Below are 22,360 nucleotides of genomic sequence, written 5' to 3' on the forward strand. Positions count from 1 at the left end.
CTCCTCTTTGTGGTGACGATGACAAGGGCATTAGGACAACAGCCAGCGTGGCGCGAGCCGGCCCGGGCCCAGCCTTGTGGAATCTTCCAGCAGTGTGGCGAATTAGGTCTGCTCGTTCCCACGCTCCACCTGGGAAAACTGAGCTTCACGGTTAATACAAACACCAGCAGTAACAACAATGGCAGCAACAAACTGCTGAATATGAGGGCCTAAGAAGCAACATGTGCTTCGCAGAACCCACAGCTGAGGAGACCAGAGCTGAAAGGGGCGAGTCACCTGCTGGCTCGCACAGCAGCTGGGACCGGGATTGCAGGTGACCCACGTGGCTCCAGGGCCCAGGCCTACCCTGTGACTCACACGGCCTGTCACCCACCGTTTCATGTTTCAGGCCTTGCCTGTACACTGGTGCTTCTCAGGAAGTGTTAGGGAAGATGACTTACTTATTAGCTGTAAAAAAAAAAAAATCTCTTAATTAAAAAAAACAACCAGTGTGAGTATGTGGAAATGTGATTCACCATGTGATCGGGGAGGTCAGAGCCAGAGTCCCTGGCTCCAAGGTATACACCCCCGTCCACCTGGATGAAGAATGTTCTGGAAGCTTCCCTCCAGGCACGGCCCTTGCCTGCTGAGCAGTCACCGGGGCCTCAGACTGTGAGAGCTGCCTCTTCCTGGGTCTCCAGCCGTGATTTCAGACTCGTCTTTCATCCTTCCCCTCTCGGTTGCCGGCCCAGTGCTGGAGGGACGCAGGGCAGAGCCTAGCCAGCTGCAGGTGTTTCCAGGCATGTGCTGGGAACAGAGCAGATGCAGGGCTGAAGCTTTCCCCAGAACTGGCCTTCATTGACGCAGAGGGTGGGAAAGAAGCCACGTGGCTGCGTTGGGAGAGGGTGGGTCTCCTTATAGCCTGGACCTGGGAAGGGCCTTCTCTAGAACTCTCCAGGGATGCCCAAGCAGCTCCCCTTCCTCCTTGGGTTGGCAGCGGAACAGGACACACTCCCCTCCGGAAGCACGGTATCAAAGGGGGTCAGGAGGAGCCCCAGCTGGCTCCCGTTCTAGGGAGGCACCTGTGGGCGTGAGGGACCCCTGGGGCCACCCCCCTGACGCCTCCGCTGATGCTCAAGGTCACACAGCAGAACGTGGGAGCTGGGTTCAAACTCAGGCCAACTGCAAAGCCTGTGCTCTTTTGACTCCTGGATGGACACTGCCCATGTGCCCCTGGGTAACTGATACCCTTGTCCCCAAACAACTCTGAGTCTTTTTTCATCATGAATATTATTAATAAGAATAAATAATAATGACTGCCATTTATCAAGAGCCCCTTGATGCCAGCTGCTTTCTCATTCAGCCTGCCCAGGAAGCCCATGAGTTGGGCACCAGTATCCCACTTTACGGATGAGGTCATTGAGGTACAGAGCAGCTGTGTAACTAGCCATGGATCACAGAGCTGGTGTCGGAGTTGGGACCCACACACAATTCTGGTGACAAAACCTTAGACTCAGGGACTGTAAGGCTTTGGGCACATTAGGTGACCTCTCTGAACTTCAGTTTTCTCTTCTGTGAAATGGGTCTCATCCTGCTGTCTGTGGCATAGGCTTGCATATGTGAATTAATGACTCTGAAGTACCTGGCAGTCAGTGTTAGCTGTCATCATCATCATCATTACCGTAGCATAGGGTCTCTCAGCGGAACAGACACTGATGGTCAGAGTGGCCCTGTTAGCCTAGGGGAAGCAGAGGATGAACCCTCTGGGGCGGGGCCCTGGGCAGGCTGGTACAGTGATAAGCAGGAGCCAGGCGACCCACAGGCTCCTTGGATGGGCTGGGCGTGCATGGCACAGCCGTGTGAGAACAACAGACCAAGCCGGCCAGGCTGCCGCTCTGTTTCCTGCGAGGAGGGAAGTTCTAGATCTCCGCCCTGGCGTCCAGGGAAGGATGGGACAGGCTGCTGGGGTACGGTCCCATGTGGGGAATGAGTCTGTCCAGCTTGAGGTCTGTGCCTAAAACCTCTCCTGCTACTGCTGACCACAGGCCATTCAAATTCTCGGACCCACTTCTCAGAGGGTGGGCAGGTGTGTCTGCTAATCTGAGAGACCCTGAGCAGCTTCTCTTTTTATGTTTGTGGGAGGAATGGCTGAGACCCCAAAGCTGTGGGCTGCTGTTGTTTGGAGGACTTGAGACATTGTGAGAGCTGTCACCTCCTCCTAGAAGCCCCTGCTTGCCGTAGTCAGCCGCGGCCACTCTATCCTGGGGCATCTGCTGGCCTCCCTCAATGACTTGGCTGTTGGCTGTCATTTTCTTTGCCCATCATTCCCCCAACTAGACAGGAAGCTGTCAGTCCTCAGCCTCCTTATCTGTGAAATGCAGTTTGCGAAATAATCCCCAGCTCCCCCAGCTCTGAGACTTGCAGGAGCAGAGAAAGAGGCCATGAAGCTGGCAGGGGTGCAGAGGAGGCAGGGCCTCATTCCAGGGAAGGGAGAGCAAGTGAGCCAAGGACCGAGGGTGAGGCCTTGAAGACGCTGTGAATCCAGGGTAGCAAGTGCAGCAGTGCCTTTGTTTTTTCATCTGTAGAATGGGGATAATGGGACTGATCTCTAAGGTGGATATGAGTGGTGGGTGAATGAACACATGTCACATGTAAACAGGGACTGGACCATAGTAGGTGCTGTGATTACTGCTATAAATTGCTACATTTAGTTAATTAAAATAAATATTAAATCAACATTTGTTGTGCCTGTTATGTGCTGAGAGTACAGCAGTGAACAAAACAAACACACCCCCTTCACGAGGGCACTCCTACTTGGGGGCGATGAATGGGAAACAAGAAAGTAAGTGAAACCTATTTAGAATTTGTACGATGGAGGGGAGTTAACTGCTTCTCAACCCTGACGAAAAGAAAAATGAGAAGGACTTTGAAGGACAAAGACCAATTAAAATTTCAGCCTTTCGGCAAGGATCAAATCAGATTTATGGCTGTTTCATCCAGTGATAAAACCCTTTGAATGGATGAAGATGTCTCAAAGTAGCAAAGTGGGGTGCGGGAGGGCTCAGTTTTAAATTCGGTAAGCTTCTGTGCACGTGCTTCCAGGGATTTAGTATCACAGCTCTCTCCTCCAACAGCAAGAAGAGAAGGTTCATAAAGGTACAGTGTCCCAGTAGAGGCGAGAGTCAGCCCCCTGCGGACCCTGGAGCCCTGGGAACACAGTTTGAAACCTGGCGCTCCATCTCTTGGGCTTCTTCCCAATCAAAATGAGCAGAGTCTTACATTCTGTGAATCTGAATGGGTGCCAAGGGGTCAAAGGACAAGTTGAAGAGGGAGAAGCCAGTACCGCTTGGAGGGCGGTGCCCGGGACACCCACCCACAGCCTCGCAGCCAGGCCATTTGCTTACCTACTGGCTGGCTGGGGAGTTCAGCAGTTGGAAGAGACCATAAAAGTGGATTGCAGAGATGCCCTGGTGCTGGGCCTTGTAAGGGGTGTCCGGGTTGTGGGGATGTCTAGGCAGAGAGGGAGGTGTAGACCCTGGGCCTCCCAGGCACAATGATGGGGCGGCTGGAGCTGGTGGTGCCTATGCAATGGTCCACCCTCCCCCAACCCCTGCCTGACAGCCTTGCATAGCCCGGGGGGCTCAGTAGCTTGGGGCCCCCCTCTGCTCAGGCAGACCCAGGCCTCCGATGGCTGCCATTTACGAGAACAGCTGTCACTTGGAAGGACCTGCCTGCTACCTGTCTTCTGAGGTGTGTTTTTCTTACTTTGTACTGGTCCTCTCCACCAATAACCCCTCATAGATGAGTGATTCTCACTGTGTAGGAACAACCTGGGGCTCAGTGAGGTTGAGCCACTTTTCCAAGGCCACTTAGAGCTGGAGCTCATTCTAAGTAGGGGTCTCTAGGTACTGTTTCTAAAGAACCCCTGAACCCAGCTAGTGGCGTCCAGAAGGGTTTCTGGAAGCAAGGTGACTGTCTCATTGTTCCATTAGCTTGAGCCCTATGGGTCCTTAGGACACAGCCAGCTTGGAGAAGTCACTATAATAACCCATCTTGCCAGTGATGTCCAGGCCTCGGCAGACTGGCTCCCCGAGGGTGTCTGGGCCTTGGCAGCCAAGGTCTTGTTAACCCCAAATCCCACAGGACTCGCATAGAGTGCGGAATGCCAGTTTTCTGAATTGGTGCTGAAGACTCAGTGGCCTGGCCCTGCTGTGAAGCCACGGGGCTTGTGCTCTGGGAGCCTTGGACCACACAGGTGCCCCACTGTCTCCTCTGCTGCTGCAGCCTCAAGGCCTACAAAGAAAGCTCCTTCTGCCTGTGCAGCATGGGCTCCTGGGTCCCCTGCAGACCACTATGACTGCTGCTCCAGCTGCAGTCCCCCCAGAGGCTTCTCCAGGCGGTGCCTGCCGACTCTCCGGTGCTTCCCTTATTTTATTCCTCTTCCGGGCACTAAGTTTCGGTTTCCTTTTCATTGTTCTTTGTTGGTCTGTTCGTTCATTCATGCATGCATGTGTTGGTTCATTCATTCATTCTCAGAGTAGCATGGTGGCTCTGAGGACAGAGGTCAGACCCAGCCGGGTTGGAACCTGCTGCTCCCTAGCATTGGGCCTCTGGGCAGATGTTTTAACCATAGAACTCAGCTTCCTTGTCTGAAAACGTGGGGATGATGCTCCTTCTAGGACAGTCAAGAGGGTTCAATGAAATGATGGATGTGGAGTCCAGGATGCGACCTGAGGATGGTGCTTGTCACGGTGGGGTCTGTGTCCCTCCCTTGGGCACACTCTCTCCTTCCTTCCTTTCCAGCTTCCTGAGCACAGTCCAGTGCCAGGGGCTGGGCACAGGCCTGAGTGAGATGTGGCCCTTGTCCCCCAGCCTTTTTGGTCTGGGTCCTCACCTCTGCACCAAGTCTCCCTGGGGTTGCTCTGCAGCTCGGAGGGGGCCACTCTGCCTCTGCCCAGTGGTCCTGCTTTCTCACAGGGGTTATCAGGCCTCTGCTCCCCGTGCCTCACTCTGCGAGGGTCTTTCCACCTGACCCACGCTCCCGTCCTTCCATGCCCTTGCCCAGGTGCCTACACACATGTGCCCTAGAACGTGACTGCACACACTTGCATACCCCACGTGCACACACGGATGCATGCATACGCCCCATGGTTCTTGAGCAGACATGTCCTGGGCCCTGGCATGCAGTCCCCCAGGCGTCATGGATACATATAGTCCACACGTTTGCAAATGGGCAGACACACCTCCCTCTTGCACATCCGTGCACACCCAATCCACATCTTCCTGCCCCTGTGTGTGCACACAGTCCCAGTTAGTCTACATGGCACACACCTCTCCATACAGACAGGTTCCCAGCTGTGCGACCACTCACCCACACGTATGCATTTATTTTTTAACACACACATACGTATCATTTAGTAGGACACCAGATACAAACATCTGAGTGCTTTACAAATTCGAATGTGTTTAATCCCCCTGTCAACACTAGGAGGTAGTTTCTGTTAACTAGCCCCATTTCACAGGTAAGGAAACTGAGGCATAGACCAGTTAGATTGGTATAGAGTCTAAGTTAGATCGTGTGCTCAAGGCTCCAGTCCAGGCTCTTGGCCCTGACTCAGTGCTGTTTGCCTGTTGAAGATGTGGGCGCATGCATGCACCATTCACACTGTGAACGTGTCCCAGCGTGGCCACACCCCCTCGCGGTATACACATATGGCCATGAGCACTCAATCTCAAGGTCATGGACGCACATGTCTCACACCTACGCATGGAAGGACACTCGGCACACATACTTGAGAACATACGTGTCTCTGCACACACACCACTTGCACACCCATGTACACATGTGCCCCAAGCTTTGCCCCAGTCTCCAGCTCCCTTTCAGAGTCCCTTCTAGGATATTCTCTGATTTCTCCCAAGTGCCCAGTTCTGGAGGGAAGTGAGTGCACAGATCTGGACCTGGTGGTGACCTCTGGGTGAGAGGCAGCCCTGACCAAGCTGTCTCCTCATCTTAGCATCCGCTTGTCCCAGTTCCCATGTAGATTCCTTGTCATCCATCTTCTGGGCTGGCCCAGGGCACGTGCCCCCATCCCAGCCTTCAAGAATCTGGGAATGTCCATAGCAGACTGAGCTGGCATGTGGCCTCCGCCCAGGGAGCGGAGGTGGCTCCCCAAAGGCTCCCTGAGAAGTGGTAGAGGAAACTCAAGCTTCCCCCTCCAGTCCTTTACCCCCACTGCACCCTAGCAGCGCCCTCTGAATCTGAAACAGTTTTGGGGGCGGCAGCTCCGGTCCTGCCCAGCAACTCACAGTTGTTGCCTGTGGCATTCAGATTCAAGCCTGGGCTTGTCAGCCCGGGCGAGACTCTCCTATTTTGGCCCTATGGGAGGCATCCAGACTCCACTGCCCTTGCCTTCCGGGTCTCCCCACGCACTCTTGGCTTCACCTGGCTCTCTGCTTTGCTTGGGCGGCTCGCTTCTGGAGGAGCCCTTTCTTCCTTCTCTTTCCTGGTGCAGAACATACCCAGTCACCCCGGGGCAATCGGCCGTCTTCAGCCACTCCTTGGGCTCTGCTCCTCTTTCCCTCCCTCCGTGTCCTGCCAGCCCCAGCCTCTGGCATCTTTTAGAGCTAGTGCACAGTCGTGCCTGAGCATCGGTGAACATGAAGCCATGGGCTGTGGCTTAACGATTCTTTTGGTGAATTTTGATTCTTCATCAAAATTTCCTTTCTTCCTTCCCTTTTCCTCCCTTTTTTCCTTCGTTCCCTCCTTCCCTCTCTCCCTCCCTCCCTGCCTCCCTCCCTGCCTCCCTCCCTCTTTCCTTCCTCCCCCTTTTCTTTCTTTTCTTTTTTTTGAGACGGAGTCTTTCTCTGTCACCAGGCTGGAGTGCAGTGGTGCGATCTTGGCTCACGGCAACCTCTGCCTCCTGAGTTCAAGCAATTCTCCTGCTTCAGCCTCCTGAGTAGCTGGGACTACAGGCACGTTTCACCACATCCAGCTAATTTTTGTATTTTTAGTAGAGACTGGGTTTCACCATATTGGCCAGGCCGGTCTTGAACTCCTGACCTCAAATGATCTGCCGGCCTCGGCCTCCCAAAGTGTTGGGATTACAGGCATGAGCTGCTGTGCCCGCCCCCGCCCACCGTTTTCTTTCCTTTCCCTCCCTCCCCTACTCCCCTTCCTTTCCTCCCTCCCTTCCTTCTTTCTTTCCTTCCTTCTTTGCATGGGTCAAGGCAAGGCCTGTGCGTCTGCGTCTTTGAAGGCCTCGCGAGTTGAACTAACAAAAGAAGAAAACCCCAGGAGATGAGAAATCATTGGATTGTGCAGGTGCCCTCTGCCAATTGGTTAGCAAGTTTTTACGAGCAAATCTGGTGGTTATCCTTTGGAAAATAAGCAAAGACAAACCACTTCCTGCCACTTCCAGGAGCTGCTCAAGTGCCGGAGCTTTCTAAGACCTACTGAGAATCTGACACTTCAGGCCAGCGTCCTCCGTTTTCCTGGAGAACGCAGCAATTTGTGTTGGTGAAATTCCACTGGGCCCGATGGGGTTGGAGATTGCATTTCAGTCTTGTCTTGCTAAGGAATTTCTGAGATCGAGTAATTTGGCAAGAAGAGAAAAAGGAGAACAAGTTTGGGTTGTGACGCACGGGCAGCAAATGCCCGTCCTATTTTGGGACTGGTGCCTCCTGCTTTGCATGTGCCACACAGCCTCAGGAGACCCGAAGCCCCTCCTTGGCCCTGGGGAAGCTCTGGCCGTCCCCTGTGCCACGCGTTGTATTGGACTCCTTGCACTCCTTCTTACTCGACTTGTAAGGTTACGCTATTAAATAGCGTCATCTGCAGAACAGCCCTAAAATCTTGAATGGGGAGAGAAAATGCGATAGCTGTGGGTGGAGTGGAGTGGGGGGCAGGATTGCAGGATGGATGTAGCATGGGTTTTTTTTTTGAGACGGAGTCTTGTTTTGTCACCCAGACTGGAGTACAGTGTCATGATCTCAGTTCACTGCAACCTCTGCTTCCCAGGTTCAAGTGATTCTCCTGCCTCAGCCTCCCAAATAGCTGGGATTACAGGTGCATGCTACCATGCTCAGCTAATTTTTGTATTTTTAGTAGAGACGGGGTTTCACCCTGTTGGCCAAGCTGGTCTCTAACTCCTGACCTCAAGTGATCTGCCTGTCTCAGCCTCCCAAAGTGCTGGGATTGCAGGCGTAAGCCATTCTGCTACTAACTGGCAAGTCACTTAAGTCCTTGTGCCTTCTTTGGCGGATTTATGGAATGGCAATAATCCTGGGGATGATGGGAGGACCTTTTTATTCAGTCAACACATGTGTGGCTCCTACTACATGCTAGGCCCTATTCTAAGTGTTGCAACTTTTAAAGAATGGTCTGCAGAGCAGCCCTAAGGGTAGGGCAGTGAGCCCTACTGCCTCACTCAGATGGGGAAACTGAGGCCCAGAGAGGTTAAGTAACATACCTAGCTTCTAGGAGGCAGGGCTGGGCTTCAGACCATGGAGTCTGGACGTGGGACCTGGCCTGGCACTCTCAGTGTAACAAGGATTAGGTGAGATGCTACATCAGTGAGGTGACCACTTGTCCTGTTTACAGTCCTAGTAAAGTGATCAGTGATGCTTCATTTCATTCATAGATTACATGGTCAGCTTATGTACTGAGTATTCAGGACAGTCCTGGGGACATGGTGGCACCGCCTCCATGTGAGCAATGGAGGGGGAGGTGACATGGCCACAGAGCACCCAGCCTGGCTCGCCTGGGGGTGCCCGGGTTACCCGGAGAACGGAGATGTCCTCATTCATTAACTCATTCACCCAGCGATCCATGGGCCTGTCACTTGCGCCAGGCATTTGGGCGTCATGCTGATGGCCGGGGGAGGATGGGGAGGACCCAGGCAGAAGACAGCCAGCAGGCTCTGGGAAATTAAGTCACTTCCAAGACCTGCACTTCTGAGAAATGCAAAGTGTTACTGTTATCATCATACTCCCATTGCTTTGTTTGGCAAATTATGACAATATGGCTGTTAACCAAGCAGATTCTGATTACCTATTGTTTGAATGCAAAAAAAAAAAAAAAAAAAAAACAAAAACCAAAAAGAGAAGGAAGAAAAAGCCTTCTGGTTATGTGACCGTTATTTAGCATTTTCCATTCCTGAACAGGCCCGAGGGCAGAGCGAGTCCCCAGGCGGTGCGGAGCCATTGCTGTCGCTGCGAAGCCGGGTAATCGCTTTATCTTTTATGCTGCAGCCATCACGCCCTGTCTCTCTGTCCTTAGATATGTTTGTGTGATGTCGTGGGATGTGGCTTTCCCAGGCAGTCTGTTAAGCAGCCAGAGGTCTACTCTGGCCTCCTGGTTGATGTTTTATTAAAGAGCTGCCCTAGTTCAGCACATCCGAAATATTACGGCTGAAGAACACAGGCCCTGTAGTACGGTGACCAGTTTGTTCCGATTTGCCCAATAGTGTCCCCATTATGCTGAAAGTCTTGAATTCCAGGAGATCCCTCAGTCCCAGGAAAACCGGGATACATGGTTACCCTGCTCTGGAGTGAACACAGCCCTGGGTCACCATCGGGGGCTCTGCCGTGTGACAGCAGGGTGCTTGATGGTGAAGATTCTCCCTGTAGTATAGCAGTCGATGTTATCCCTGGTCTCAGTGGATCACTGGGTTGCCTGCCTAGCCCCAGATACCTCTGCCCCTTTTATTTTAATTTTTATTTTTTGAGGCAGGGTCTCTCTGCACCCAGACTGGAGTACAGTGGTACAATTATGGCTTACTGCAGCCTTGACCCCTCCCAGGCTCAAGGCATCCATCCTCCCACCTCAGCCTCCCAAGCAGGTGGGACCATAGATAGATACATGCCACAGTGCCTGGTTAATTTTTAAATGTTTTTGTAGAGACAGCTCTGTGTTACTCAGGTTGCTCTTGAACTCCTGAGCTCAAGCGATCCTCCTGCCCCGGCCTCCCAAGGTGCTGGGATTATAGGACGTGAGCCACGGCGCCCGACCTTCTGCCCCTTAACAAGGTACCAGTCTGATCACCTTATCTCACAGTGGATGTCTAGAAGTGAATTCTGAATCTCAACCCACTGCCTTGCTCTGAGGTTGCCTGAACCCCATGGTCCCCCTCCCGATCCCTGAGTGGATCGTCAGGCCTGTCGGCGACAGACGTTGTCACCCGGGAACAGAACAGGATGTGGCTGAGTAGCTGACATGTAATGAGGGCCTGTTCACACCTGGCCCTGTGCTCCATGGGCTTTATATTTAAATCCTCACATGCAAACTCTCATTTTATAAACGGAGAGGTGAGGCTTGGGAAGGTTCAGTTATTTCACCAGTGTTAGAAGAAAAAGGTCAGTGGGATTGGGCGCCATGGCTCACACCTGTAATCTCAGCACTTTGGAAGGCCAATGCAGGCAGATCACTTGAGGTCAGTAGTTTGAGACCAATCTGGCCCACGTGGTGAAACCCCATCTCTACTAAAAAAACAAAAATTAGCCTGGTGCGGTGGTGGGCACCAGTAATCCTAGGTAATCGGGAGGCTGAGGCAGGAGAATTGCTTGACCCTGGGAGGCAGAGGTTGCAGTGAGCTGAGATTGTGCCACTGCACTTCAGCCTGGGTGATAGAGTGAGACTCTGTCTCAAAAAAAGGAAAAAAGAAAATAGGAAATGGCCAGCAGAGCTGGGTTCCATGGCTCACACTTGTAATCTCAGCACTTTGGGAGGCCGAGGCAGGTGGATCACTTGAGGTCAAAAGTTTGAGACTGCCCTGACCAACATGGTGAAACCCTGTCTCTACTAAAAATGCAAAAATTAGCCGGGCGTGGTAGTGGGTGCCAGTAATCCCAACTACTAGGGAGGCTGAGGCAGGAGAATCGCTTGAACCCGGGAGGCAGAGGCTGCTGTGAGCCAAGACTGCGCCATTGCACTCCAGCCTGGGCGACAGAGTGAGACTCTGTCTCAGAAAAAAAAAAAAAAAAAGAAAAGAAAAAATGGCCAGCAGGGCCTGGAGCCCACCTGTGCTGTAGTCCGTGGTCTGTGCCATTCCACGAGTGGTTGGTCCCAATCTGTGACCCTCGGCAGAGCTCGTAACCAGCCTGTAGGGAGAGAAATGAGAGCAAGAGTTGAGGGTGTGGAAACCTTGTAACATTTTGACATTCCAATGAAATTTTAATTACAGTTTTCAAAAATATTGGTCTACAGTGGATTGGAAATAAAATAAAAATGGGTCTTTTCCCACAGACAGTTTGGTAAGTGCTGCCTTAGATCCTGCTCTTTTGAACCCTTGAATCAGCCAGTGAGGCTGGGCTGTTGTCGCGGTAACAGGCAGTGCAGCTGCTCCACACACCTGAGGTTTATTTCTCCTTCATGCCAAATGTCCAGGGCACATCAGTAGGGCGGCTTGCTCATCTGATCATGCAGTGACCCAGCCGATGGAGGGCCTGTCTCAACATGTGCTTCTGCTGTCCTGGAGTCAGGACACGCATCACTATTCATGATTCATTGGCCAGAGCAAGTCACGTAACCACACCTATAACTTAAAGGGGTGGGTGGAGAGGGAGGGAAAGTGGAATCCCCCGTGTTCTGAAAAAGGGGGGAACTGGGCCTGTGTGGAGGCCATGGTGCTGTTTCGCTTCTGCCTGTTCTTGCTTCCATGTGGGCCTGGTCCTCCAGACTCCACGCCTGGGGAGCTGCTGATCTTGTCTGTTTTGTCCATTTGCACCCTGGTTTTCAAAGGCGGCAGAGTCTGTGGGCCCCAGAGCCTCAGCTGGGACCTGCTGGGCCGAGTTTCTGGTTATTCTTGAAGCTTTAGTGCTTTATTGGTTTGGGAACTGAAAGCCTTGTCCATTTCCCTCAGACTGTGTGGAGAAAGTTATGACTAGTGTCAGGGAACTCTGCACAGAAACTTTGGCCAAGATCATTTTCCTCTTGGACCCTGGGTCTCTCTTTGAGTCTCTCCTCAGTGAAAGAGCGGCTGGTTTAAACCAGGAACAGGCCGGGTGCGGTGGCTCACGCCTGTATTCCCAACACTTTGGGAGGCCAAGGCAGGTGGATCACCTGAGGTCAGGAGTTTGAGACCAGCCTGACCAACATGGCAAAACCCTGTCTCTATTAAATACAAAACAAAAAATTAGCCGGACATGGTGGCGCATGCCTGTAATCCCAGCTACTTGGGAGACTGAGGCAGGAAAATCACTTTAACCCAGGAGGTGGAGATTGCGGTGAGCTTAGATTGTGCTAATGCACTCCAGCCTGGGCGACAAGAGCGAAACTGCATCTCAAAATAAAATAAAATAAATCAGGAACAAGAAGAACGGCCGTTCATTGAGTGCTTATTACATGCTGATCACATTGCTGAGCGGTTTACACACGTTGTCTCTATTCATCCTCCTGCAACCCTAACGGGTGGAACCCCTCTTAGCCTCATTTTATGGATGAGGAAACCAAGGCTCAGAGAGGTTAAGGAACTTCCTGCAGCTCACACAGTTAGAAACTGGCAAAGCTGATTGATCTAGGCCTGTGTGATCCTGAACCTACACTCAGGACCATTCTGATCTTGACCAGTACTTGCTGATTTGGAGTCTAGGAAGATAATAATGAGCAAGGGCCCCCAGAAAAATTTTCTGACCTTCACAAAGCCCTACTGAGATCTTGACCTCTGTTCTTAAGAGGTGGATCTTGCCTCAGTTATGCTCAGCCATTTCATTACACAGGAGAACCTCATTCTTCCTTTTTTTTTTTTTTTTTTTTTGAGACAGAGTCTCACTCTGTTCCCCATGCTGGAGTGCAGTGGCACGTTCTTGGCTTACTGCAAGTTCTGCCTCCTGGGTTCACGCCGTTCTCCTGCCTCAGCCTCCCAAGTAGCTGGGAGTACAGGCGCCTGCCACCGTGCGCGGCTAGTTTTTTGTATTTTTAGTAGAGACAGGGTTTCACTGTGTTAGCCCGGATAGTCTCAATCTCCTGACCTCGTGATCCGCCCGCCTCGGCCTCCCAAAGTGCTGGGATTACAGATGTGAGCCACCACTCCCGGCCCATTCTTCCTTTTATTGCAATTTATTGTTTTTTTGTGTTTTAAAAAATCTGGCCTTGTATTATGGAAATAACATTGGAAAATGGAGATTAAAATGGAAAATGGAAATAACAATCAGTAATGGCTTAAGAACAGAAGCTTGATTGGGGAAAAGTCTTCCGAATATAAGGATGATCAAGTGGGAAGAAAATAAAGTGGAACTTTGAAGTTGAAATGGCTCACTCACGCCTGTAATCCCAGCACTCTGGGGGGCTGAGGCAGGCGGATCATGAGGTCAGGAGTTTGAGACCAGCCTGGCCAACATAGTGAAACCCTGTCTCTACTAAAAATTAGCCATGTGTGGTGTCACATGCCTATAGTCCCAGCTATTTGGGAGGCTGAGGCAGGAGAATCACTTGAACCCAGGAGGCGGAGGTTGCAGTGAGCTGAGATCATGCCACTCCACTGCAGCCTGGATGACAGAGCGAGACTCTGTCTCAAAAAAAAGAAAGATCATCGGCTGGGCATGGTAGCTCACACCTGTAATCCCAGCATTTTGGGAGGCCAAGGCGGGCGGATCACGAGGTCAGGAGATGGAGACTATCCTGACTGACACGGTGAAATCCCACCTCTACTAAAAAAAAAATTTAAAAAAATCAGCTGGGCGTGGTGATGGGAGCATGTAGTCCCAGCTACTAGGGAGGCTGAAGCAGGAGAGTGGCATGAACCCGGGAGGTGGAACTTACAGTGAGCCAAGATCGCACCACTGCACTCCAGCCTGGGCGACAGATCGAGACTCTGTCTCAAAAAAAAAAAAAAAGAAAAGAAATAAAAAAGAAAGATCATCTGCCCAGCCTTGGGTTTCTGGGGGTCTTGGGTACCCTCCCTCTGCAGATGATAAAGAGAAGCCTAAAACTACGTTTCTCAAACTGGGATACGTGCAGCCTATGAGGGTATCAGGAGTTTGAGAAATCATAGGCTAAATTGGGCGTATCTTCTATGTGTGTCCACTTGACTTGTGGATTCAGAGGGAAAAGGTTAAGTAATTTAATATATAATTTCATACGTGGCTCATCTTCTTGGAATGAGCATTTTCCTTGAGGGGTGGAAAGGTTAAGTCATTTAACTGGTGTGTAATGTAGAGCATGGCTGCCCTTTGTGGGAACATCCACTTTAGACAATTTCGTGAAGGGAGAAAAGGTTAAACCATTTACTTCGGGAGTCATTGGAGATACTATTTTGGTGTTAAAGTGTGCACAGATGTGGAGTGGAATGCAAATTCACGAGGCTCATAAAGATTAACCAGGAGACTGGAGTGAAATCTCCTGGTTGGGGTGTCTGCAGATCACTTTGCGTTTGCCCTGCTTTATATTTGGGGTTCTTGGCGGAACAAGAGGACTGGGTTCTGGGGAAGGGCTGTGAGGGTGGCGCTCGGTAGTCCTGGGGTGTGAGTCCCATTGCTCCCTGCGACACTGGCCCAGCCTGCTGGGGCTGGACTGATAAGGTGATTTTTGCCTTTCTTGGTTCATTTCCTACTTGGTTTTCCCAGGCTTTTAGTAAAGCCCCCTTGGGCCATGCCAACCCATCCACCCATACTTAACGGAGGACTCCGAGATGATTGAACAGAGAGGAACAAAGCAGGAGTATTCCTCCCCCAACCTTGTTCTAGAGACAAAGTGGGTGCTGCATCCTCTACTTATATTATTTTGAAGTATTAAATGTGTGCGTTTATTTTTGAATAGATAGGACTTTCATATGATGCGCAGCTCAGGAAATCTATGAGGAAATGCAGTCAAAAGTCCCTCTTGCCCTGTGGCCCAGCTGCCTTATCTCCTCCCCAGAGGCCACAGCATCCCTGGTTTCTGATCATCTCCTTTGTGGACATAATTAGGTACATAGAAGCAAATACATACAAATTTTTATTTCCTTTTTTTTTCTTTTTTTGGTTTGTTTCAACAGATGATAGAATCCTGTGCACATTTTCCTGTATTATTTTCTCACTAAACAGTAGTGAGGAATGGTTGCACATCAGGAAAGCTTCCCCGTTCTCTTTTTGTGGTTACAGAGCATTCTACTCCATGGCTCTATTTAGTCATTTTCTTACTGATGGCTGTGTTTGCAGCCTTTTACTCTTTCAAGTCATGCCGTGTGATTATCCGTGTATATATATCTTTGAGACAAATTCAAAAATGTCTCGGAAAAATTCCTAGAAATGTCTGAGTCAAAGGTTATGCACCTCTGGAATATTGACAGGTATTTGCAAACTACATTGGGAGTTTCAGTACTCTCCATCAGACTGAGAGGGTGCTCCGTGAGACAGATCTCAGGACAGCTCGTGCCGGCCTGGGACGGTGTGCAGAATGATCTGATCATGCCGGAGGGACCCGAGGAGGCCCCAGGATGGGGGTCCTCATGGTGTCTCAGGGTCCCCTCTGATGTATACTTTTGTCAGCTGTGCACTGGGGTTGGGAAATGCTTAGGAGAGCAAGTGTCGTGCCTGGAGTGGTTCTCCCTTGGCCTTGCCCGCCATTCCTTTGCAGAATTAAGCACATGATGCATTCATTGGGAAGAGGCGCATTGGGATCCGGTATTTGGAAAGCAGAGGCCCCTTCTTGCTTAGCATGGAGTCTCCCCCACTGCCAGGAATGAACTCTTGAATACAATTCAGGTTCCCTTTCACTTAGCCTGAAGAGCAACAGCTTTTATGATGGGAAGGGAATCATTCATTTTACTTTTTTCCAATAAAGATCTACTCTTCAGAGAGAGAAGTGCCAGCAGGTCCCCATGAAGAACAGATTCATTCAGGTATCTGCAGGTGTCACCAACACCGGGTGCTCCCCGCATGGCAGACCTCCTGTGTCCTCGGCTGTCATTGCCCTAGAGGGCTCTCTTTAGCTCCATCCTATAGATGGGCAAGCGGGCGCAGAGATATGTGGCATGGGCAGGACCACCCAGCTGGAGAGCCCACCAGAATGATGCCGATGTGCCCTCAGCCTGCACAATTCCCTGCCTGTGTGTGTGTCTGGGGGCTTGCTTCCTGTCACCTGGCTCAGTATAACACTTTGGTGGGAGCTTGGCTGTGGAGATGGGCCCTTGGGTTTGACGCTGGGGCTCCCTCCTTCCTGTGTGCACTGCCTCTGGCAGCTCTCTGAGCTTCTGGTTTTTTAGCTCTGAAAATGGAAATGACTTTCATGTTGGTGCCTGATGTACAGGTGCTCAGGGGGTCAGAGTCTGGCTGTCTTTCCCTTCTGCCCACTCTGTCCACCTCCTTCTGGTCATCCTGAGCAGGCTGGGCTAGGGCGGCCCTAAGCAGAGCTCTACCCTAGAGTTGGGGTGGGGGCTCTGACCGTGGTTTCAGGAATGCTGCCTGGACAACCCAAGGGCATGGTCTGAACAGATGTCTCTTGAGGCCTACCTGCCCCAGCTGCGCATCTCTGGGGCTGGGTCTTAACTGGGACCCAGACCCCTCAGCTTGCTGTCTTCTTGTCTCCCCTAACTGGAGGGGAGGGAACAGCTGGGGCTCCTGGTGGGCTGGAGCATGGAAGTGTGATGGATCTGATGCAGTGAGTGGCTGGGGGCCCGTTCGTCAGGAGCTCCGGGCATCCTGCTCCCGTGGAGAAGTCCTGCCCCAAAGGAACTGTGACTGAATCAGACCTGGCTGGCAAATTGAACCTCATTTTCTGATCAATTTCCATTAGGATTTTAGATGAGGATGCTTTTCCTGTATCTTTAATGGGGTATTTGGCAAAAGCTCTGCTCACTTTGGCTTTGACTTTGCCTCTCTGAGCCCCCATCAAGGTATTGACGACAGTGCTGTCGGCATCCTACCACGGGGCTGCCATCCTCTTTGTGTTATAGTTCTCAAGGTCTGATCGGGCACGAGGAGATGTTCACTTCCCACAGCTGCCCAGGAGCTCCACCCTTGAGCTGCCCAGGAGCTCCACTCCACCAGCTGCCCAGGAGCTCAAGGCCCTTGTTTCCCTGGATGTGAGTCGCCCAAGTGGGACCATGATGACCGCCCTCATCTCTGATGTTTTTTCTAATGATGGTGATGACAATGTCAGTAATGGTAGTATTATTGCCACCTAACATATTATGTCCTCTCAGCTAAGCACTTGGCTTGGATTAGTTTAATCCTTTGACAGTCTTACGAGGAAACACTATTGTTAGTAGCCTCATTTATCAGGTGAGTAAACTGAGGTTTAGCAAGCAAAGGAACATACACAAAGTCACATAACCAGCCAGGCACAAAGCCAGGATTTAATTCCTGGAGTTGCGATTCCAGGTCTTTTCAAAATTACACATCACTACAGCCTTTCTCAGATACTGTGTTGGACCAGTCTAAGATCAATGTTTTTTTCCCCTTCATTTAAAAAAAAAAAAAATTCGCAAACCTTTGTTTTGGGTTTCTTTCTTTCTTTTCTTTTTTTGGTGAGACAGAGTCTTTCCTGTTGGCCAGGCTGGAGTGCAGTGGTGAGATCTCAGCTCACTGCACCCTCCGCCTCCCAGGTTCAAGCAATTCTCCTGCCATAGCCTCCCCAGTAGCTGGGAGTACAGGTGCATGCCACCACGCCCAGCTAACTTTTATATTTTCAGTAGAGACAGGGTTTCACCATATTGGTCAGGCTGGTCTTGAACTCCTGACCTCAGGTGATCCACCCGCCTCGGCCTCCCAAAGTGCTGGGATTACAGGCATGAGCCACTGCTCGCGGCTTAATTTTGGGAAAATTTTAAACATATACTGAGAGCATGGAGGAGTAAAACGAACCCCCATGTACTCATCATCAGCTTCAACAGTTCCCAGCTCATGATGAGTCTTGGGGTGTAGCTACCTCTATGTGCTTCCCTCTCTCCCAGCCACTGTTTAGATGCAAATCCCTGACATGCTATTATTTCATTAGAAATGACTTAAATAGGAATCGCTAAAAAAAAAAAAAAATCTTTAAACAAATAAATATAAATGTAATAACATCCTCATGCCTAAGAAACTAACAATAATTCCTTGATATCAAATGTCAAGTGTTCACATTTCCCTAGTTGTTTCGTTACTGATTTTTACTATTGGTTTGCTCAATGACGATTCCGGACGTGGTCTACACCCTGTGTTTGCTTACAGAGGGTTTTACAATCTCTGTAAGTTCGTCATCTGCCCTGTAGAATTTTCCATATTCTGAGTTTTGCGGATTGCTTCCTCATGGTGTCATTTAACACATTCCTCTGTTCCCTTTATTTCCTGTAGATTTCCTGCATACGTTGTGAATTCCTAGGTTGTTTTTAGACAAGGTCTACCTCTGTTGCTCAGGCTGGAGTGCAGTTGCGTGATCGTGGCTCACTGCAGCTTCAACTTCCCAGGCTCAAATGATCCTCCCATCTCAGCCTCCCTGGTAGCTGGGATTACAGGTGTACAACGCCACACCTGTCTCATTTTCTGTATGTTTTGGAGAGATGGCATTTCGCCATGTTGCCCAGGCTGGTCTCAAGCTCCTGGGTCTCGAGCAGTCCGCCCTCCTCGGCCTCCCAAAGTGCTGGGATTACAGGAGTAAGCCACCATGCCCGGCTTATTTGATGAATTTCAATTCCTTGCAGTTACTATTCTTTTGGATGCTCCGGCTGGCCCATTTTTGGCTGGTGGGAGCTTTGAGTTTTGATTTTGACTCCTGGCCCTCTGGTGAAGCTCGTGAGTTCTTTCCTCCTCTTGGTAGGTTGGAAGATTTTCCCCCTAGATTGAGGTTTTTAGAACGGGGCCTGCCTGCATCCATTGCTGCTCACCAGACCCAGAATGTGGGGCTTCCTGCCAACAGGCTATTCAGAGGAACCTCCTTTCTCTCTGGCCTGGTTGCCAAGGTCCCAGCAAGAGGCTGGGGTTGAGGAGACAGCCAGTGCGGCTGGCCCAGGCCCCATGCATAGTAGGTGTTCCGGAAACGGCTGTTGAGTGAATGACAGGACTGCAAGCTGATCTGCCACACCACCTGGCTGGAGTGGGCTCCTTTCCACCCCGGGATTCTCCGGGAGGCCAGTTTTCAAATAGAGCTGGCCTTTGATTCTGTGCCGTGTCGGGGACACCTTCCTGGGACTGAGCCGGCATGGAGCTGGGATTGAACCTCTAGCTTGTGCTGAGGGTGCTGACTTGGGAGTCCCCTGGTCCATTCTGGCCTGGTTGATGTACAGACCCGTGGGTCTAGGCAAGGGGCAAGGGTCGGATGGGTCACTTCCCAGAGTGGAGCCGCCCCCTGTTTCCAGGCCAAGCCGTTTTGCAAGGGACACAGGCATGGCCCAAGCTGGCTCCTTACTTAGTGCCATTACTTCCTGGCGTGAATATTTAAGATTCCAGCTCTCGGATCCTCCAGACTGGCTTTCATTCCACTGACTTGCAACCTTTGCCCTGTTGTCTTTGCCCAAACCGTATTTGCTGCGCTTCCCTCAGCCCGGGTGGGGCACTCTCGCCCCCACCGCCCAGTGCAATCCTGGGGCTAGAGGAAGGCTTTGTGTTTTGGCCCCAAAACAGGCCATGGGGTTTCCATTGTGGTTGCTGCTGCTAGTTTAAAAGAAAAACAACAAAAGCAAAACAAAACAAAAATGCCGCCAGCTTTGTTGATGTCCAGGGAAACTTCATCCCTAAAATAATGCATTTGTTTATGGAGACTTGACTTCATGTATTTACTATAGAAGAGACTAGAATCCGGTGACACTTCCGGTCTATTTGAGGAATGGATTTGCGTCTGGTTTTGTGGTGAAGAGGGCAGATGTCCCAGCCCATGCAGTTGGAGGGGTGGGGCAGGCAGGGAGGAGGAGGGCGGCTGAGAAAGCTTCCCCTTTGCGGGGGCGTGTGGCCGCCTCCAGAGGATCAGGGTGAGGGAAGCTTCCAGAAGAGGCATGAGGAGGGAGGAAGAAGCAGCCCAGTTTGACCTTAGGAGCAAGGCTAACTTGGGGCGCAGTGGTCAGGAGTGTGATGAGACCATCCACGTTCCAACCCACGTGGCTAGTCCATGACCTTAGACAAGTGGTTTGTGCTTGTCGAGCCTCCGTTCCTCATATGCAGAATGGGGGTACTGTGAGGATTAGATGGGACAGCCTGTTAAATAAGACTTTAGCATGGCTCTCAGCACCTCATGGGCACCCCGATAGATCTAGTGTTGCGGTCAATCGCAGTGGCTCTGGAGCCTGAGAGCCCAAGGGCTGGAGAAGGTCATGGCTTCACCCCTTATAACCTGGGTCCCCGTGGGTTTGTTTCCAGACTTCTCCGTGCCTCAGTCTGCTTATCTGTAAAGTGGGAAAAACAATATTTCCTGCTTCCCAGGGTGGTTGTGAAGATTAAGTCACTTAAGAGATACACAGTCCTCAGGCTGCTGCCTGGCCTGTGTGTGTGCTGTGCCAGTGCGTGCCATGGTGGCTCTAGCTGTTACTCATGGTAACATCTGTCAGAGGAGCTACCTACAGACCGAGTGGGGCCCTGGGATGTAGTCACAGAAACTGCGACCAACACTTCCTCGAGCATCGTTGTTCGAGGGCCTGCTGTGTGCCAGGCCCCAGCAGCCCTGGAGGAAGGTCATATCCTTCCCATTTTCCAGAGCCAGAGACCGAGGCCAGGAGGTGACCCATGGCCACATGGCCAGTCCTGGCAGGAGTGCCCTCTCCCAAAGCTCTAAGCCTTTTACCTATGCCAGGCTGTCTTCTCCCAGTTAAACTAGAAGCATGACTTCAGCAGAGAGAAACCTCCTGGGGGCTGTGCTTTTTTCTGGGCTGTAGGGATGACGGATTGACCGGGCAGGTGAGGCCTCTCACCTGTCAGCGAGGTCTCAAAATGACTCACAACTGAAAGGAACACCTTGGCCTTCTGATTCTCATCCTTGAAGCGTTGTGGTCCCTCACACTTCTGGATGGAAAAACACAAGGTCTGGGTTGGAGGGCCCTGACGTGTGTGGGGATGTCAGGAGAGGCACGGCCGAGCTTGGCTTTGAGGGCTGGGTGGGCGGGCACCACTGGGCTTCTGTTTCAGAGAACACACTATTGATTTACTATTGAGTGCTTGGGAGCACAGGGCCAGGGCTGGGGATAAAGGGAGGCGCGTTTCGTCAGCCCAAGAGCATCATCAGTGGCCACCAGGAAATCACAGGGCTGGAGGGGCTCTCAAATGAAGCATCACCAGCTTTGTTTATTCTTTTAGCAAATGTGTATCCTGCACTGGGTGCTATTCTAAGGACTGGAGGTTGGTAGCTGTGCCATTCTGGGCCTGTTTGCCCTTGGGGTCCATTCCTTTTCTTCCTCTGGTCAGGGTCCATTCCTTTTCTTCCCTGTGGTCAGGGGCCAATCTCTGTAGGTGCTTGTGTCCCAGGTTCCTGTGTCACTGGGTTCAGCCTATGGGAGGAGCTGCTAGGAGGCTGGAAGGCAGGAGAAAGGGAGAAGCTAGTGTTTCTACCTCCCTCAGTCTCCAGAGGCCACTCTGGTGGCATCTGCAAGTCCTCCGTGGCTCCAGCTCCCACTGGACAGACCCTATGGCCTATCCTCCGTCGGCACCTCCAGCCCCTGGACCTCAGTCCTGCCGCCTCCTCTCTGTCTCTCTGGCCTGTGGTTGGGGGCAGCTTTCTGCTGTTGCTGATCTCTGGGTTGCTCCATTGCCCCCGTTTGGATTCTGGGATCTTCTTCCTTGTGTACCCAGTGCCTTGCGTTAGAGTCTTTCAGTTCCAGTGCCCAAGTGGCTTCCATCTCCTGGTTGGACTCTGACTGACCTATCAATGAAGGTGACATGGCCCCAGCTTTGGGGTGGTTTCTAGTCCAGTCACCTGACTTCAGCAGCCCATTTGCTCACTCTTGATTCCTCTGGGGATTTTCTAAAATATACATGGAATCACGCTTGTCCCCCGTTTTAAACATTCTTCTGGCTCCCCAGGGTCCCTTCATCCCCCCGAGTGGGACTGCAATCATGTTGAGCTTATTTCTTTTCCTGAAGGAGCTCTACTTTGGTTAAGCCCTTGGTTTCCGCAGCTACGTACTATGTTCCAGACTCGGAAGCCCTCCCCACTCCCCTTCCTGGACACTCTTATGCACTGTCCCTTGCTCTTGGCCAGCCTGCTCTGCCGTCAGGACTCAGCTCATCTCCGTCAGAGGAAGCCTTCTCTGCCCTCCCAGCCTGGATGCATCTCGTTAGTGTGCGGGCACTTAGGCGCCACTGCTGGGGATTGGCTCGTTCTGGGCGGATAGCTTTAGTTGTCTGTAGCCAAACTGTGGGCTCCCTGGGGGCTGGGACCAGGGCTGTCTAGTGCACCGCTGTGTCTGGGGTGTCTGGCAATAGATATCGAAGCATCTAGGGATCTGTCCTCAGGAAATTCTCTCATATATGCATAGACACATGCCCAAGTACGTGTAAGGTAGCA

General features: G+C 51.5%; 1 protein-coding gene across 2 annotated transcripts in view; it reads left to right on the forward strand.

Moving 5' to 3' along the window:
* The window catches only part of CMIP (c-Maf inducing protein), a 273,367-nt gene that overhangs the window by 49,387 nt on the left and 201,620 nt on the right, over positions 1 to 22,360 (forward strand). The window contains exon 2 of one of the 2 annotated variants that reach the window (XM_026447269.1): positions 9,142 to 9,201. The exons of the other annotated variant lie outside the window; for it this stretch is intronic. Coding sequence (XP_026303054.1) covers positions 9,142 to 9,201 — 60 coding nt within the window. The remainder of the gene's footprint in view (positions 1 to 9,141; positions 9,202 to 22,360) is intronic. 2 annotated transcript variants of the gene reach the window in all.

Source organism: Piliocolobus tephrosceles, chromosome 17 (assembly GCF_002776525.5).
Source record: "Piliocolobus tephrosceles isolate RC106 chromosome 17, ASM277652v3, whole genome shotgun sequence".
In the NCBI taxonomy this organism is placed as follows: domain Eukaryota; kingdom Metazoa; phylum Chordata; class Mammalia; order Primates; family Cercopithecidae; genus Piliocolobus; species Piliocolobus tephrosceles.